The sequence below is a fragment of the Pomacea canaliculata genome, linkage group LG4, assembly GCF_003073045.1.
Source record: "Pomacea canaliculata isolate SZHN2017 linkage group LG4, ASM307304v1, whole genome shotgun sequence".
Taxonomy (NCBI): domain Eukaryota; kingdom Metazoa; phylum Mollusca; class Gastropoda; order Architaenioglossa; family Ampullariidae; genus Pomacea; species Pomacea canaliculata.
This window is the reverse complement of record NC_037593.1, coordinates 22,014,729-22,033,438: the sequence shown is the minus strand read 5'-3', so window position 1 is coordinate 22,033,438 and position 18,710 is coordinate 22,014,729. Positions and strand designations below refer to the sequence as shown.

The window sequence follows — 18,710 nt, the reverse complement described above, 5'->3', positions numbered from 1 at the left end:
ATAATATAATAGGTGTAACCGGACTGATCAACGCCTCTCGCTAACACACTATCTTACACGGTTACACCTTAGCGCCAAATCAGTCCGTCCTCTTTGTCGTTCCAGGGAAGAGGACGGAAGTTCCCTAGGAGAATTTTCCACTCTACGAAAATTCTGGCTCTCGTTAGTCGGGTGCGTCGTCTAGTTTTAGTGTCTTTTCAGTCGGTGCGTCCGTCAGTTCCGGACCTTCTCGTGTGTTCTTTCTCTTCTGCTGCTGTGTCACGACTACATACAGGGACAGTACACAAACCTCGCTCGCGTTCACACGGCAGAGACATGCGTACAACACACTAGCACTCGCTGACACTAACACGCTTACACGAGTGCTTACAGTTCAAAGACATAATTTATTTACAAAATGTACAAAACAACTACCAAACTAAACAACTACCTACCTATCCAAAACCTAACACCTAACTCCGTGGGGTGGGACGCTGAGTGATGCGAGCCGCTATTTCCAGCGGACCACAGCGCCTTGCGGTACCGAGGTACTTCTCGCTAACTCGACTTCCTGGGGTGGGGAAGAGAGAAAAAAGACTGAGTGTCGTGAGCCGCTATTTCCAGCGGACCAGAGCGCCTTGCGGTACTAAGGTACTTCTCGCTAACTCAGACTCAAAACGTTCTTCGCTTACTGCTTTACCAGCAGGACCAGTTCCCGTACCAATTAAGAGAAAAGGCGCGGCGCTTTTTTGTTGTTGTTGATCTTGGAAGGGAGAGTGCTTCCACCTCAAGGCGATTTCGCACTATGGGGGGGGGGGGCCAGGGATTTTCAGGGGAGGGAAGGTCTTTGGAGAGGGTATAGGTGACGGTGGTAAGGAGGGGAAGGGAGTGGGAGCAGGGTTGCCGTTGGTTGTTTTTGCCGCAGATGTTGTCTACTGGTGTCGGTGCCCTTTTGCCATCGGAGTTGCTGTGCTCGTGCTGTCCTGGAGTCCTGGCAAGTCTGCAGTGGTGGTGTACTATCCGGGTTGCCACACCCTTTTTGTTGCCCTATAACTATATATCCTAGGATTTTTTTCCCCCAGTACTGGAGGTTATTCACCCGTTGGTATTTTTCTTTTTTTTTCCCCTATGTATATTTCCCTATGTATATAGAAACTTATGGAGGGTTAGGCTTTGGCGTTTTTTTTTTTTTGTTTTTTTAACCTGTTTATACGAGTTTAGCATGCGGGTGGCTTGCCACCGTTGTTACTACTAACGTCAGTATGGAGTGCCATATGTCTTTTGGTGGGTTCAGACAGTTGTTAATGTTTAAGGCCAGCCTATGTTTATTTAAGACCTGACTTAATACATCTCTTTCATCTTTGTTTTCATGACACTCCAAAAGCACATGTGGGGTGTTAAGGCGCGGGCGCTGCCTTACGCCCGCATTTTGTACAGGGCAGCTTGGGTACTACGTCACCCGCTGTTGCTGCCCGTCTCGCGCTACGCGCCGCTCGCGCGACCACGGTGGGGTGGAAGGGGATGTGGGGTGGAGGGACTAGGCACTGTCAGCAGTACCTGCTGACCTAAACAGCGCCCCCGCTACAATAGGAAACACAAAACATTACAAAAAAATTGCTTTGTAGCAAAAATTCACAAGCAGAAAGTAACATATAAACGTTGTAATTAAAAAAAGGAGTACTGCAAAAATTTGTTTAGGACTTAACAATGTGTATCTGTACAGCATTCAAAAAGAAAGGTGCACACACAAAAGAGCATGATAGACAGAGACTGAGAAACATGCAAAAGGAGTAAACTGTACTAAACTTCCCAGCAGCCCACAGACATAAGCACTCCCGTTCGAAGTATCAACTGACCAGTAGGAGAGATTAAATGTGTCACCAAGAAAGCAAAACACCATCACTGTCCAATAACATGTGGCAACCAAATGATTAAAAATGTCTCAGAAACCTTTGTATTTTTCTAAAACATATACTTCTTAGTTCTCCTGACACTGATATATTGTTTTCATCATACCTGAGTTTTGGGCTGTACTAGTACTACAACTACTGAGATGCATACAATCGACCCATTACCTGGAAAATAATTCAAATTGAGGTGATCTGCGTTCAGCAACAGCATAGCAATAGGCTCCCTACATCTGCACCTTTTTTTTCAAGCATTTTGTTTGTTTAAAGGAAATTTTTCTTTCACAAAGAATGATTCAATACAGATTATGCATATTTCTAATGCAGACATTCAAAAATTCTGACAGTACCCATCATACGTTTCATTCATAATTTGACCATTTCCCAAACTCAGAAAATATCCACATAAAAAATATTCACACAAGAAAAACTCTGGAAATGATATCTTAAATGACCCATCTTAATTAACACCAAAAATAACTTAAACAAAATGTTAGTCACTGAAACTTTGACATGAAATCACTATTTTCATTCCAAAAGTTTGCATATGTAGCATCACTACTAGCGATTTGCCATGGTTAGTACCATGGACAAGGAAGCTCGAGGTACTTGGCAAATAACCAAAGCTAGTTGCCTTTAGCTGCAAAAAGACACGGTAAAATCTCTATCAATTAACATTAATGATTTTTTCCTTAAATGTCATATTTTATTATTAAAATATAAAATATTGAATTATACTCAAGCAACGAGTCGAAAATAAAGCTTCCTGTTTTCCGGTAAACTGAGAGAATGGCTTTCCTACAGGTAGGCGTTTTCTCTTTTACAACTGCAGCAACGTCAGACGCCTGAGGTTTTTGTAAAGAAGAATATGTGAAACAAAATTACAGAATAGAATTCTGCATGACTAAAATACTGATTTTAAAGCAACGATTTCTTTTCAGCTATAAAGACTATTTTTCACTCTGCTTCGGCGGAGAAAAGCTAGTAGTTGTTAATTTATTGACTGTTCAGTAAATATTAATTGACAACATTTGGGTATGCATATGCATGCACGTATACAAATCAAAGTGCTCCAATCCACCCATATTGTTAACTTTTTTGGCTAGTTCTGTGATCAGCGACTCAGTGTTATGTCTGATTGACTATGGCCACCCCCAATCGGCAGAACAGTTAATATATATGTAATAGAATATTTTTATGACACTGATATTAACATCGTATTATAATTTTCACCGCAGTGGAGAAGGTTCAACTTTTTTGATAAAGAGCTTGTGAAAGACCCAGCAAGTGACCAGCCGTTTGAGCAGCTGAAGGTGTGTCCTAAGAGTACAGGAAATATTAAATACTATGAGTGACATTTTTTCCCCTTGTACTTGGTACTAATTTGAACAGCTGAAGATATATCAACAGTCAGAAGAGTAGTCAAAATATTAAATAGTTTTTTTTTCTTAGATGTGATACTATTTATCTAAAACTCTAATATCCTACTTTGCAAAGTCACATAGTAGATGCAGAGTTGTATCTGATTACCAGTATTTGTGAACATTTCTGTTTAGACTATCACAGGGTTTTATTACCACATGAAAAGTTAAGTGTCAGTTGCAATCAACATTTAAGGTGCTTAAATTTATTTATTCTAAGCATTTGTTTAATTTTACTAGCAATATAATCAAGTTGTCTTAAGCTTGGTTAAGTGGGTTTATGGAGGGGTTCAGACATTATCTTCGTAGTTTCTTCTGGTACTGATTGGTGGCATCTCAGTGGTGGGTGGGGAGCAAGAGAAATGAATAACAGTCTTATTAATTATGACGTCACAAACTTTAGAAACATGCAAAACCTTGTCATATGTTTCACCCTGACTTGGGTAACAGTGACTAACTATAAGATGTCACTGATTGCTAATAATATAAATTAGAGTATTATGTTAAATCATAGATAAAAAATGATAAACACAGTGGAGCTCATACATTATTTGTTTCTACAGGATGTCAATGTGTCAGCATGCTCCAGTGGCCGAGGGCAGCTAGTGGTTGGAGATTTTGAAGGTAACATTTACTTCATCAACAGACAACTGACACTGTCATCATTTCGAGCTTATGACATTCGTGTGACCCACATGCATCAGATGAAACAGCATAACATTCTTGTGACTATTGGGGTAAGTAGTTTGAAATATTTTACATTTAATATAGGTCATTTTATATTCAGTGTTATTTCTCATTGTAGAAGAGCTTTTTTTTAATTTGCTGCATATGTTCTGAAATTCATGTGACATATATATTTCAGTAATATTTATTTTATATAGGTATAATTTTATTTTATGCCTTTTCTCATTGCATATTTTTATATCCATATTGCTGAAAGGGATTTTAGTGTTACAGACAGGATGTCGTATAACTGTCCATGCAAAAACATCATGCAGTCTTTAATCATAAAATACAGATTCATCTTTGTCAACTTTGAAACATTTACTTGCATATAATCATGTAAATGAGAATTATTCCAGATAAAACAGGTGAATAGACAAACAAATTTCAAGACATTGTCTTTAGAAACAACAATACACTGATGGTTTGTGTATCAGCATCTGTCACACGCTTACTTGCTGCTAACTGAACTTTATTTGTGCTCAAATTTTATGTAAAAACGGTTAGTTCTGATTAGTACAGTCTTAACTCTTTTTGTCGAGTGAAGATAAACAGTATCTATAGGAGCTAGTCTCTGCATAGCATGTGTCATTTACAATAATTTTTACTCCAAAACTATTAAAACAAAATGTAACAAAATCCAATCACTTAATTAGGTACAGCATATTTTTGAGTAAAGCTATATCCTTCAACACAGGAACTGTAAGACACTGATTTGAAGATTTGAATTTTTCAGGGTATACCTGCCAAATTTTCTTTTACCTAAAAGACTGGCTGACTAGCTACTTGCAGTGTTCTGAAACACTTTATGACAGGGAAAAAGGCACACCGATAAACTATTTTTAAAACCTCAGACTAGTTTCCTATGTTTCAGCTATTACAAAAAAAGTAATAAGTAATATAAATAGATAAATAACAATAACACGTATAAAAAGTTCAGATTAGATCTGAAATAGGATTCATGAAATGTGGCTCTTAAAGCCTATATTTATACCTTTGATACTAGTCTTCTTCTTGTTCCTATTCACCCCCAATGGAGCATAGGGCCACAACCAGACCCTGCCATCGGACTCGGTTTCTGTAGCATTTTATATTGTACAGGGTGGGGTTGCTAGCCCCACGCCCACCCCTCGTCCTTCTTCCGGGCTTGGGACTGGCAGGTTACCCGAGTGGTTTCCAGGCGGAGTTTTGCTACTAGTCTAGTCTTTGATATAAACTCAGTATAAAGCTAGATAAGATTATATGATTTTATTTATCCCAGAGAGCAATTATTAGCAGCTCTAGAAGGAACCACATAACATTAACAATCAACAATACCATCACATGTTCATACCTGCCACACCAGGCAACTATCATACACAGTTTAGACTCACATCTGATCACAATTCTTTCACACACAGTAGAATAGAGCTTTGTCAGTACTTTGGCCTGTACACCTATGCAGGGAGCTCCGTTAGCCAATTGTTCCGATAGAGCCTTTCGGGTGGAAAGCTATCACAGCTATAGTCTTCCCACTAAATTGGTATGCAGGAACTTTCCGATAGAGCTCTATTAGCTATCGGCGGGGAAGGGCAGTTCTAAAAATAACGTCCTGAGAGGCCCAATTTTCATGTGTTACTGCGCATATATTTGCTTTGAAAGTAGCATGTTTCCTGCTTTTTTCCGACAAAGAGGTGGCACTGGTTACGTTCTAGTTTACGTGTAACTCCAGAGAAAGCAAATGAATGTACTACTGTCACAAAAGTACATTTAGTTTTGAATTGTAATGAAACAAATGCGGCAATTTGAATTTGAAATTCACAGTATAGAGTGATTTTAGGCCTTTTATGATCCGCCATATTTTTAGCTTTAGTAAAGTGATCTGCAGTCCGAAATACTTTGAGAACCATTAATATGTTTGTGCCACTGTCAGCACACCATGGCTGCGTGACAGGTAACAACTGTGGTGGAGCTTAGCAAGGAGATGGGTGCCACTAAGGGACTGGCAAGACATAAGGGTATCTTCTTCTTCTGCTTGTTCCTAATCAGCCTAGGGCCGCAACTGCACCACGCCATGGTTCTGGGGGTCCCTTTCCAGTTGGGACCATGTCATGCCAGCTGCCTCTGCCTTGCTGTGGACCGATCTTCTCCATGTCTGGGTCTCCCAACCCTGCGTCTTCCCTGTGGGTTCCAGCCCAGAGCTTGTCTTGTTATATTGTCGGCCGGCTTTCGCAAGGTGTGACCGATCCAGCCCCACTTCTACTTCTTGATGTCTTGGCTGGCAGGTTTTTGGTTTGTTTTCTTCCACAGATCTGTATTGTAGATCTTCTTGGACCATCTGATGTTGAGGATGTCGTGCAGGCATCTGTTGACAAATGTCTGAATCTTATTGGTGATGGGGTTTGTCACACGCCATGTCTCAGATCCATATAGAAGGATTGACTTTACATTTGCATTAAAAGATGCAGATCTTGGTGTGTGGAGATAAAGCTTTGAAGTTCCAGATAGTTTCAAAGTGTGGAATGCAAGCCTGGCTTTATTTATTCAGCTTCTTACATCTTCATCTGCACCTCCATCTTTGCTGACTATGCTGCCAAGGTTGGTGAAACTGTCAGACTCTGTAATTTATTCCTCATGTAGTTGGAGTAGGGCTTCTTGCTTGTTGTTGACCTGCATTACCTTGATGTTGATTGTCAGGCCAGTCATTTCTGCTTCTTCTGAGAGCCGAGTGAGCTTTGTGCGCGTTGTTGCTTGTGTGACAACAGGCTGATGTCATCCGCAAAGTTGAGATCTTCAAGTTAAATGGGGAAGTTCCACTGAACCCCCATGTTGTTGTTAGAGGTTGTTCTTCTTATGATCCAGTCTATGACGATCTGGAAGATACAACCTTGCCTTACTCCAGTCCTCACTGCGAAGGGGTCAGTCAGCTTTCCGTTGTGGATCACCTGGCATGTCGAGTCCTTATACGGCTGCTAGATGATGTCAATAAACTTTAGTGGAAATCCGTAGTGCTGCATCAACTTCCAGATGGTTTCCCTGTCTATGGAGTAAAAAGTCTTCTGAAAATCCACAACGGTAAAGTAGAGTGGCGACTGCCATTCGATGGACTGTTCAGTAATATTTTGTATTGTAGCAGTGTGGTCTGTGAATGATTTACCCTATTGAAAGCATGCCTGTTCTTTCCTCAGTCTCTTGTCTAGGTAATTCTTTAGTCTCTCCAGGATGATTCTGGTTAGCACCTTACTAGGAATGGACAACAGCGTAATCCCATGCCAATTGCTGCACTGTCAGGTTGCCTTTTTAGGGTAGCTTTACTAGATAGCCAGTAGTTCAGTATTTCATCAAAATGTTCGCCCAGCAAAATCTTTGTTCTGCATCACCAGTAATGACGCTGCTATTCTTATTTTTTACTGGCCTGCACACATTTGTATTTCTCCTTCCTGAGAGAATTTCTTGTAATTTCATATAGCTGCTTGTTCTGCCTCTTCTGCCATCCTGTGTGCGAACTGTCTCTTGTCATCTCGTGCACTCTTCTTCACTTTTCGATTTATCCCCCAGTACTTTGCTCTGAGCTCTTTTTTTTTCTGCTGGTCTTGGTTGATCTTCTGCTTCAGCTCTTTCCTTTCCTCTATCTTTCGCCAGGCCCCTAAAGTCATCCATTCCTTGTGCTGTTTTCCTTTTTACCCCAGAATGCGTGTCCACCCCTCCTGTAATCCTGTTCAGTGGTTGGCCACTGTTTCTTCCAGGAGTCCCTCCAGTGCCGCAAATCTTTTTTTTTTAACTTCGCAGTTGAACTCTTCTTGCTTTGTTGGGGTATACAGCAAACCCAAATAACATACTGGATTGGTTACAGCACCGTTAAAAGTCTGTTTTTGTATTGTCTATTTCTTGTTACTCCAGGAACATAGGGCCACAACAACACTTTGCCAGCGGACCCAGTTTTGGGCAGCCCCCCTCAGTTGGGCCCATGTGGTTCTGACGTCCTTTGCCTCTCTTTTCCAAGTCTGCTTTGGTCTGCCAACTCTCCTCTTCCCCTGAGGGTTCTAGTCAAATGCCTGCATGGCAATGATGTCAGCTGGTTTGCGCAGGATGTGTCTTATCCAGCCCGATTTGCGGTTTTTGATATCTTGGCTAGCTAGTGGCATTCTGTGCGGTTCTTTTCCACAGTTTGCTTTTGGAGATCTTTTCAGGCCATCTTATTCCCAGAATATGGCATGGCGTAGGCATCGGTTGATAGAGGTCTGGAGCTTGTTGTTGATGGTGTTTGTCACTCCCCAGGTTTTAGAACCATACAGTAGGACAGCTTTCACATTGGTGTTGAAGATGGGATCTTACTGCTGAAAGATAATGCTTGGGAGTTCCAGATGGGCCATATGTTGTTAAAAGCATGCCTGGCTTTGTTGATGCAGCTTTTGATGTCATCGTCCACTCCACCGTTCTTGTTGACAGTGCTCCCCAGATATGTGAAGCAGTCTGTTTCCAGAATGTTCTCTCCTAGAAGTTGGATTAGGAGTTCCTTCTTGTTGTTGATTCTCATCACTTCAGTCTCCTTTCTGTTGACTTTTAAGCTGGTCTTCTCTATTTCCTCAGTTAGCTTCCTCAGTTTGGTTTGTGCATGCTGCTGCCGATGAGATAGGAGACTAATGTCATCTGCAAAACTCAGGTCCTCTAGCTGTTTGGTGAAGGTCCATTGGATACCAGTGTTGTTATCTTGGGTTATCTTGCACATAATCCAGTCTATGATCATCAGGAAGATTGTTGGTGATCATATGCAACCCTGTCTTACGCCAGTCTTCATTACAAAAGGTTTTGTGAGTTTGCCATTGTAGATAACTTGGCAGGGCGAGTCTTCGTACAGCCCCTGGATAATATTTATGAGCTTAAGTGGAATGCCATAGGGGATCATTAGCCTCCAGATGACATCCCAGTTGGCACTGTCAAAGGTCTTCTCAAATTCCACAAAAGTTATATAGAGGGGGATTGTCACTCAATAGACTGCCCAATGGATGATATGGTGGGTGGCAATGTGGTCAGTGCATGACCTGTCCTGGCGAAACTTTGCTTGTTCTGGTCTCATTCTCTTGTCTAGTGCCTTCAATCTCTCTGGTATTACCCTTGTCAGGATCTTGCTGGTGATGGACATGATCCCCTGCCAGTTGTTGCACTGGGAGAGGTCTCCTTTCTTTGGTCACTTGACCAAGTGGCCTAGTTTCTAGTCTATTGGTACTAGCTCTTGTTTCCAGAACTTGTGTAGGATTTGCTATAAAAATTTGTGTTGTTGTTTCTGGGTCTGCCTTTAATGCTTCTGGGGGTATGCCACTCGGGCCTGCTGCTTTGCCACTTTTCATGCTTTTGACATCTTTGATGATTTCTGTCTTAGTGGTAGGGCTGGTGTTGATGTGAAGTTGCTCAGTTGCTGGGAAGGAGCTGCTGTTTAGGCACTGAAGTTATGCCATATATCTGTGACGACTTTAGAATGAGTTAATTTAGCATCTTGTTCTGTTGTAAATACAAAAAAAGAAATGTATATACATAAATATAGAGAACAGTGAAATGGGAGATATGTTTTTGATGGGCCTTCTTATTTACTCTGAATGAACACCTTTGTGCTCCAATTTTAAAATTCTTCAATAATCTCTGGATTGTTATAGAAATAAAACAAAAGCAGTAATAAAAGTAATTACAGGTTTTTTCCCTTTAGTTACCCAAATGGGTAAATGGGTCTGATCTGTGTGTATATTTTTTACACATATAATTTAAAGATTTTTTTAAAATGCTTATTTTGTTTTGCAGGAGGATGAGCAAGGTGTGAATCCTTTAATTAAAGTTTGGAATTTGGACAAGGTAACCTTCTTTTAAAAGTACATTACACTAAATATATAGTCTTGTGTTCATGGTTTGTTATCATGCATTGTGTTGCAAATGCTTGCTTTTAAATTAATAATTATGCATTTTGAAGAAAGACAATTGTTACTCTAGAAAAGGTAATTTTTTGAAATGAGGACCATATTTTAGGTCTTAGTAATATTTTATTCCCAGCAACTCAAGGCACACTGACTTAAAAGTAGCTACGTATGTCTCTTGAACAGATAGATAAGGGCATTCCAGTGTGCACCAGGCTGACAAGAGCCATCCCAAGCAACAAGCCAACACCAGTGAGTTGTCTTTTTCCAGACAATGGTGGTATCAGAAATGTTGTGTGTCAAATAGGGTTTTCTGGTATCATTTTGAAATGTTGAAATGTGGATTCTAACCTTATAGAATATAAGAAGGATAACATTTTTTTCTCATTTAATAATGTAATACAATTTAACACCTGATTTCTGTTGTGATAATATTCAAATCCAGATAAGAGGAAGGTTGAGATAAATTAAGTTGTACAATGAACAAATGAAGTAATTTCAATTAAGATTACTATGGTAAAATAATGTATTGGCAAATATGTTCATCAGCTGAAATGTACTTCAATACACACATATATATATATGAAAATAATGTACCTTATATAAATAACTATAAGAAAAATATTGTAATATCTCAAATGCAGTCCACTTTCTTTGGACACTGATGGAAACAGCTGTGAGAAATTTTAATTCAATCTTGCAGGAACCTGAAAACATGGCTGCTTACTTTTTTGTTCTTTTTTGAACAGGTTACATGTTTCACTGTTCATGAGAATTTTAACTTCATGGCAGTGGGGTTTGAAAATGGTACTGTTATCCTCTACAAAGGTGATGTAACTCGAGACAGGTGAATATCATATTTTATGAATTTTTTTAATGCATTTTGATCCTCTTTAACTATAGCTATAAAATACATATCTGTCATATGTGCACTCAGTATCTTTCAGACCCTTGAAACCGTATTTTTCAAGTGTTTTAGAACATGTTGCATATAGCAATAGATAGTTGAGTAGCATCAAACATGAAATCACCTTACTGCAGTGCTCTGAGGTAAACTATCTGCACTAAATCTGCACTAAAAACTATGTTCTATTTATGAGATGCTAGTATTTCAATATTGCATGTCTTATCTGGATTTTGGAAAGAGATCAAGAAAAAATTTTTCATGATAGTAAAACCTCCCTATAAAAAGTCTCTAAAATCCACCAAAATCAGGTAGTAACTTAGAGGGGTCATGGTAGGAAGATCAGCTAGTCTTCTTTCGCTCTATGAACCATAACCTCAAACACTTATAAAGTCAAGGTCATATATTTAAATATTGAAATAATTCTCTTAGAAATCAATTTTATAGTATTTTTTTAGTCTTTTCTGGCTTTCACTTGGTCATGCTTACTCTGCCATTGTTAGGCTGTACTGAAGATTTATAGGGAAACTAACTCTTCAGGTAAGAGCAACTGTGATTGATACATATGTACCTTGGCAGATGCAAAGATGCTCTCGTAAAATGTTTTATTTATATTTTTGAACTCTGATTTCTGCAGCGAAAGAAAAATCAATGTAAAACACAGTCACATTTTATTTTTGAGACGTGACTTCTGTAAAAGATTAATCTCTGTTTGCTAATAAAGCACTGTCTGCAGTTCACATCAGCTAAGAGAAAACAGTGATTGGGTAGGGACTGGGGTGTGTACAGTCATTTCAACCAAAAACCATATTGTCCTATGTAAGACCACATCGTCCTCCCACAGTGGAACGTTGAATTGACAAGGCCCAGGCTAAATGAATGCTTGAAGAGTAATAATAATAATAAATGCAAAATTTGTAAAGTTCATACTCACACCTAAGGAACATGCTGTTAGAGCCTAAGAACAAAAAAAGACTTGAACAGTATATGAGGGACAGGAAAACAAACAAATAACATGAACTATGAAAGATTAAACAACAGTTCTAATGATGAATTAAAAAAAAATGCAGAAAACGCAAAGAAGAACCAAATAACTGAGAGTATCATGATATTGCAAAAGAAGATGAGCAAGGAAGGGTGTGTAAAAGGACTAGCATGGTAGGAAAGGGTGTTGGGAGTAATGTTTACGGAAGAGGTGTGTTTTCAATGTAGTATTTGATAGTGGGTAGATAGCACACGTTTCATAGTAACTGAACATCTACATATACATTTAATAAACGTCATTTAATAAGAACCTCCAAACTAAAAAATGAGCAAATCGTCACCTGTTGTAGTGTCTTTCGTTGACTACATCAAAGCAGTTCCTGGGTTATATCAAAGTCATCATTAACGCCACAGATAAAAATAAGCAGCTGTGCAGTATCAGTTACATCTTCACTAACATCTAATGCAAGTGAATACTAGTCAAACTGCTTGCACTTATCTATCAGCTGTTCCAGCAAATCGTGTTCCATGTGCTCTATGCAATGCGCTGTTGTTTTCCTGGATAAGGCTAATATTCTCAAAGTCTTCCTTGTTCTCTGGACACACAATTTCGATCACTTCTTGAAGAGCTCACTGTCCATGAATCCCGTGCTCTCTTTTTCAATATTATATGCCACAATAAAATTCGCTTTTGTTTTTACCTGCTGGGTTTCACTCTGTTTTGTAAAACTATTTTGTTGCTTTTTTAACTGTTCAACCAATTGATGTGACTTTTCTGCCCTTGCTTATTTGGAAATTTCACTGCAATATTCTGGATTTTTTGTGCTAAAATGGTGTTTCAAACTGTGCTCTTTGAAAACTGCAATGCCTTCTCAGCAAATTAAGCACACAGTTTTATCTCCAACATCTGTGAAAAATTGTGTTGTCCACTCAAATTTTTGATGCTCATTATCCACCTTTCTCTTATTCCTGTCACCCATTGTGTTGAACTGCTATGGTACTAACTTAACTGCACGAAAAGTGCAACTTTTGCGCTAAGCAGACACTGAATGGCTGAACTTATGATTAGGATTGGGCTGTTTGCGGGGATGGTGGGGAGGAACCCAAACAAGCTAAGCCAGCAGCGTGTCTGATCTTTAACAATGACACATTCATGTCGAAACATCGGTAAACAGTGGTCGGACTATGTTGAAACAAACAAAGAAAAAAAAATAGTCATGGTGCGTGACATGTTGACCGCCAGCCTTTTCTTTAAAAGGCACAATGTCAGATTCGCTGTTATTTGTGTACTTTGTCTGTGTTTGACTGTTACATGTTGCTAATTTATAATGACAAGTATTCAATAAATTGAACCTAGGTTTCAAAAAGAAAACTAGTGCATTTCACAATTTGGCAGACGGGCTGGTCCAGAGATGTCCGTGGGTCGCATCTGGCCCGGGCTGTACTTTGCCTACCCCTATCCTAAAGTCAGAGTCATGTCATCTTCTAGGTACTTAAAAGAAAGGAATTTTACAGTAATTTTTAGTAAACAATGGTCTTTTTTTCTTTTTTAAGTAGTCCTTTCTGCACTTTTATGTTTTCAGCATCATTACACGTTCTTATTTTGCTATGTCATCTTTTTACTTCAGGTTTTTTTTATGTAGGTGCAATACAAATAGAATTGATGATGATTATGATGATGATATTTCTTGCTAATGTTTATCATTTTAAGTTTGCCTGTCAAGCTTTGCAACATTATGTTTCTATTTTCAAAAAAAAATGTGATAATATGTGAATTTTTCTTGTCAATTTTTTTGTCTAAAGGCACAGCAAACAGAGGGTAGTGTTTGAAAATGCCAGGCCTATCACAGGGCTTTCCTTTAAGAGTGGAACAAAAGAGGTCTTTCTTTTCGTTGTGACAGAGACTGCTGTTGTGTCCATCAATGTTACAAATAAAGACACCAGGGTAAGTCTTGTCGATTATCTGTTTATGCTTTAAATACTTTATTTAGGAGTAAACAGCATTTGAAAGACTTTCTTAAGTACTAATTGATACCATGATAGTGGCTAGGCTCCATGCTTCACATCACCAGGCTTTTCATATGAAATACAGTTGATATAGAAAAGGAATATATTGGGTTGTTGGAAAAGTTATGATACATTTTTGCAAAAGGTAGTGCTAGTTCATTTTTGGAATTTGGTAGAGTCATTCGCATCTATTAGGGATGTCCCTTTGCCTAACAGGCTTGAGAGGTCCTGCTCTCCATATTTTTGTTTTCTTATTAGATTTGTGGTGTTTTTAGTCTTATTGTACCGACCTGTACTTTTATGACATCATTGGCCTTGTGCTGGAGAGTTTATTTGCCTTTGGCTTTTTGTTTTCCCTCTTCTGATATCAACTCTCATTGCTGTTAGTCTTCTCTGGCTAATGCCATCACAATTTCTTCATTTTTACAAGTGGTCCCTGCGAAAGAGTTTCCATCAGTGCCAAATAGTCATGTGCTTTAACATTTTACTGCAATTTCTGCTTTGTGATCATTTGGAAATTCTCCTGACAATTTGATCTGTTTCTGATTAATGATCTGTTCTGCTCTAGTCCAATGACTTTTGGATCTGTAGATCTGTCTCACAGAGGTTTTGGTCTATGAATGCCCTCTGGCTGAATAATGAGCTGCCATTCCCATTCTGTCTTCCATCTATTCCAGTAGTTCATGCTGTCCACATGAAAGAGATATACAATAACTTAAAGCAGCTACTGAATTCCATTAAGTATAACAAGTACAGTTGGCACTTCTGTGGGGATTTGAAGATACTTGCCCTTTTAACGGGCCTGCAGCAGAGTTTTACAAAATACATGTGTTTCTTATGTGAGTGGGACAGCAGAGCAAGGGAATTGCACTACTTGCAAAAGGAATGGACTCGGAGACAAAATGTAGTAGTTGGAGAGAAGAATACCCAGCACCCAGCTCTGGTCAAGGCTCACAAAATCCTGCTACCATCCCTTCACATCAAACTAGGTTTGATGAAAAACTTCGTGAAAGCCATGGACCAGACTTCACCAGCTTTCCGATACCTGCATGAAAAATTTCCTCAACAGTGAGGCAAAGATTAAAGAGGGAGTTTCTGTGGGTCCTCAGATTTGAGAGCTCTTCAAAGATGATCAGTTCAACAAGTTGCTGCAAGGTGATGTGAAACAAGCATGGAATGCTTTTCGCCTTTTTCTTGTTCCTATTTGCCCCCAGTGGGGCCGCCATCGGACCCGGTTCTGGGCATCCCTTTCCAGTTGAGACCATGCATTGCCAGCTGTCTCCGCCTCGCTGTGGGCCGATCTCCACGTCTGTCTGTGTCCCCCAACCCTGCGCCTCCCCTGTGGGTTCCAGCTCGGAGCTTGTCTTGTTAAATTGTCGGCTGACTTTCATAAGGTGTGATCAATTCAGCCCCATTTCCGCTTCCTGATGTCTTGGCTGGCAGGCTTTTGGTTGGTCCTCTCTCATATAGGGTTCTGTTGTTCCAGGTCCCTATCCTGGTTTTTGCCTTGGCCGTGAGAAGATGGGTCAGCGAACTGGTTTTCCGAGGGCTTTCACCAGCATACGTCATAAGCCCTTTCTGAAGAGGGATCTTTGTGTCCAGGCATTCGTTGTACGGTTATATGCTTGCGGTTTCTGTAGCGTTTTATTTTTTTACAAAGTGGGGTTGCTAGCCCCACGCCCAACCCTCCTCCTTCATCCGGGCTTGGAACTGGCAGGTTACCTGAGTGGTTTCCAGGCGGAGTTGCTTTTCGCCTAGTATCTACAAACTTTCTTAGGAATGTTAAGGCAGAAAGCTACAAGGAACTAGTAGAAGACATGCTAGACTTGGCTGCAATATGTCTCTAAAGATTCATATTATTCCCATCTGGATTTCTTTCCTGACAATTGTGGTATGGTTAATGATGAACATGGTGAATGTTTTCATCAAGATATCACAACAATGGAAAAAAAGATACCAGGGAAAATTGTCTACTGCCATGCTGGCTGACTACTGCCGGACACTCCCCAGATGTGCTCTTGAATAATACAAGTGACAGGCAAAGAAATCTAAGACGTAGTCTATGACTTGATTTTTTTGTTACGGTATTAACCATAGGTCAATTACTGTATTATCATGCTTTTGTAAAAATTTGTTCACCAGTGTTATTATTGTTATCAATGTTATTGCCGTTTGACAACTGACAGTTGATGATGATGATGATGATGATGTAGTTTTGTAGCGCGCTAGTCCGCATCACAAAGATGCACTCAATGCGCAGTGATCCCAGCAGCCACCAAACTGCAGGTCAAATGAAAACTTCAAAAAAGTTTAAACAAGTGAGTCTTAAGATTTTTCTTGAAAGATCCAATACTATCAAACTCCTTGGTCGAGAGGGGAAGCGAGTTCCACAAAAGCGGGGCTACATTGGAGAAGGATCTGAAACCCGCAGTCTTCTTATTAGCATTCCCTGACTGAACACTCGGTCGTTCAAGTCTGAAGTGTGCTGCTGAACGAAGGTTCCGCTGGGGTTGGTAACAGCGAATGAGTTCTTGCAGATAGACAGGCGCAAGGTCGTGAAGACAGCCATATGTCAAAGTTAACAATTTATGCTCAATTCGCTTCTCCACAGGAAGCCAATGTAGGTCACGAAGTACAGGAGTAATATGGTCAGTTGTTTTCTTTCCTGCAACTATCCTCGCAGCCGTATTCTGCACTCGCTGTAGCCTCGACAACTCGCTCTTTGAAATCCCCCAGAGGCAGCTGTTGGCATAGTCTAATGTAGAACCGATGAGGGACACAGCAACTGCATTTGCAGTCTTCTTATTAAGACTGGGTCGGAGTCGTCCAAGAGTGCGGATATGGAAATAACATGCCTTGACTACAGAACTGACATGATCAGACATAGAAGATTGTCAACATAGAGTCCAAGGTTCCGTACGGAGCTGGAGAGGGGGATTCTAGCTTGACCCACTTGGATGGAGTCTAGAGAGACTTTACTAAGGCTAAGCTTGGAACCACATAGCATCGCCTCTGTCTTCTCATCATTAAGCTTGAGTTTATTCCTCAGCATCCATGACTTGACCTCTAAGCAACAATCTTCTACAGCACAAACTGCCTCACGCACCGACTCACTGTCAGTACTAAATGAAAAATAGAGTTCAGTGTCATCTGCAAACATCTTACGGTTCACATTATGCTTCTCAATGAGAGGACCAAGCTGAGATGTGTAAATAGAAAATAGAACCGGGCCCAAAACAGAGCCCTGCGGGACACCGCACAGCAATGGAACTGTCACTGAAGAAGCTTGATTGACCATCACCCTTTGTGTGCGATCACTGAGGTAGGAATGGAACCACTGCAAGGCGGAACCACCAATGCCCACCTCCATCTGGAGACGAGTCAGAAGAGTGGTGTGATCAATGACATCGAAGGCCGCACTCAGATCAAGGAGGACCACAAGAGTCACTTTCCCTGCATCCGCACTGTACAGAAGATCGTTCATAAGACGCAGAAGGGCTGTCTCACAGCTGTGCTTGGGTCTGTACACCGACTGGAATTTATCCAATAAGCTGTAGCGGTCCAGGTGGAATGTCAACTGCTGAGCAACGACACGCTCCACAAGTTTCGAAACAAAAGGCAAATTCGACACAGGTCTATAGTTTTTACACAAGCTAGGGTCCAAGTTGTGCTTCTTTAAGATAGGCTTGATCACAGCAGTTTTAAATTGTCTGGGTACAGAGGCAGAGAAAAGGCTAGCATTGACTATGCGAACTATTACAGGAAGTAGAATGTCAAGGTGCTGGAGAAGAACACTAGTGGGGATAGGATCATCCACAGACGTGGTTGGGCGACAACGCCGAACTAATTTCAATAGTTCATCTTCTGTCACTGGTTGAAAGTTAGAGAGGGGCGTGCCACAAAACAAGTCACTGGTTTGCTCCACAGTATCAACCGAGTCACTGAAGCTGTCAATGATGGTCTTTATCTTGTCTTCAAAGTAAGCACTTAATGTACTGGCAGCGGTCTGGTCATCCATCTCTGGAAGAACAGGCTGAGTCACATCTTTACCCAGGAGACCATTCACAACTGCGAACATCTTGCGAGAATCAGAAACTGCAGAGCTTAGAATATTCATAACATACCGCGACCTAGCTTTGACAATGATGGCTGAACACTGGCTCCTTGTATGGCAAAAATCTGACGATCCACCTCCAGTCTACTCTTGCGCCATTTGCGCTCCGCCTGACGCCTGACCTTCTTGGCTCGGCGTACCTCTGGAGTAAACCACACGGTATCAGGACGCTCAGTAATGCACCTCTTTTTCACAGGCGCAAACTTGTCAAGAAGAGCAGTCAGGGTGCTGTTGTACAGAGCCACAAGCTCATCCACATTGTCAGGAGGGGAGACCAGGAGAGCAGAACGCTGAAGTGCAGTACGAAAAGAATCAGAGTCCATGCCCCGCACATTTCTAGTGTACACAGTCTTTCTCGGTAAGCCAGGCCTTGACATGCTGGTAGTAAACAACACAAGAAAATGATCCGAAAGTTGCAAGTCTTCCACAACAATAGACCTAACAGTGTGATGGCCGGGTCTCGCAATAACCAGTCCAAGGTGTGACCCTTACAGTGGGTAGGGGAGTTGACATGTTGAACAAGATCAAGGGAATCCAACAGCTGACAAAGTCTCTTTGTATCAGGGTCAGATGGCACATCAAAATGAAGATTCACATCTCCAAGAATTAACAAGTATTTGTTGGCAGCAGCTAGGTTGGAGACCAGGGGAATAAACTCTTCACAGAACGCTGAATTAGTCACTTTGTTGTTTCTAGAGTAAGGAGGGCGATATAGAAGCAAGACATGAAATGTCAGTGAACCATGAGTGAGGGCAAAGCCGAGTGACTCAAAAGTCTTGAACGTTT

General features: G+C 40.6%; 1 protein-coding gene across 1 annotated transcript in view; it reads left to right on the top strand.

Moving 5' to 3' along the window:
* The first annotated feature begins 2,646 nt into the window (after nt 1-2,646).
* LOC112562156 (vacuolar protein sorting-associated protein 11 homolog) overlaps nt 2,647-18,710 on the top strand; it is an 84,490-nt gene continuing 68,426 nt past the window's right edge. The window contains exons 1-7 of the mRNA XM_025235217.1: nt 2,647-2,690; nt 3,125-3,199; nt 3,871-4,044; nt 9,806-9,856; nt 10,102-10,167; nt 10,665-10,762; nt 13,607-13,748. Coding sequence (XP_025091002.1) covers nt 2,676-2,690; nt 3,125-3,199; nt 3,871-4,044; nt 9,806-9,856; nt 10,102-10,167; nt 10,665-10,762; nt 13,607-13,748 — 621 coding nt within the window. The 5' untranslated portion in view covers nt 2,647-2,675. The remainder of the gene's footprint in view (nt 2,691-3,124; nt 3,200-3,870; nt 4,045-9,805; nt 9,857-10,101; nt 10,168-10,664; nt 10,763-13,606; nt 13,749-18,710) is intronic.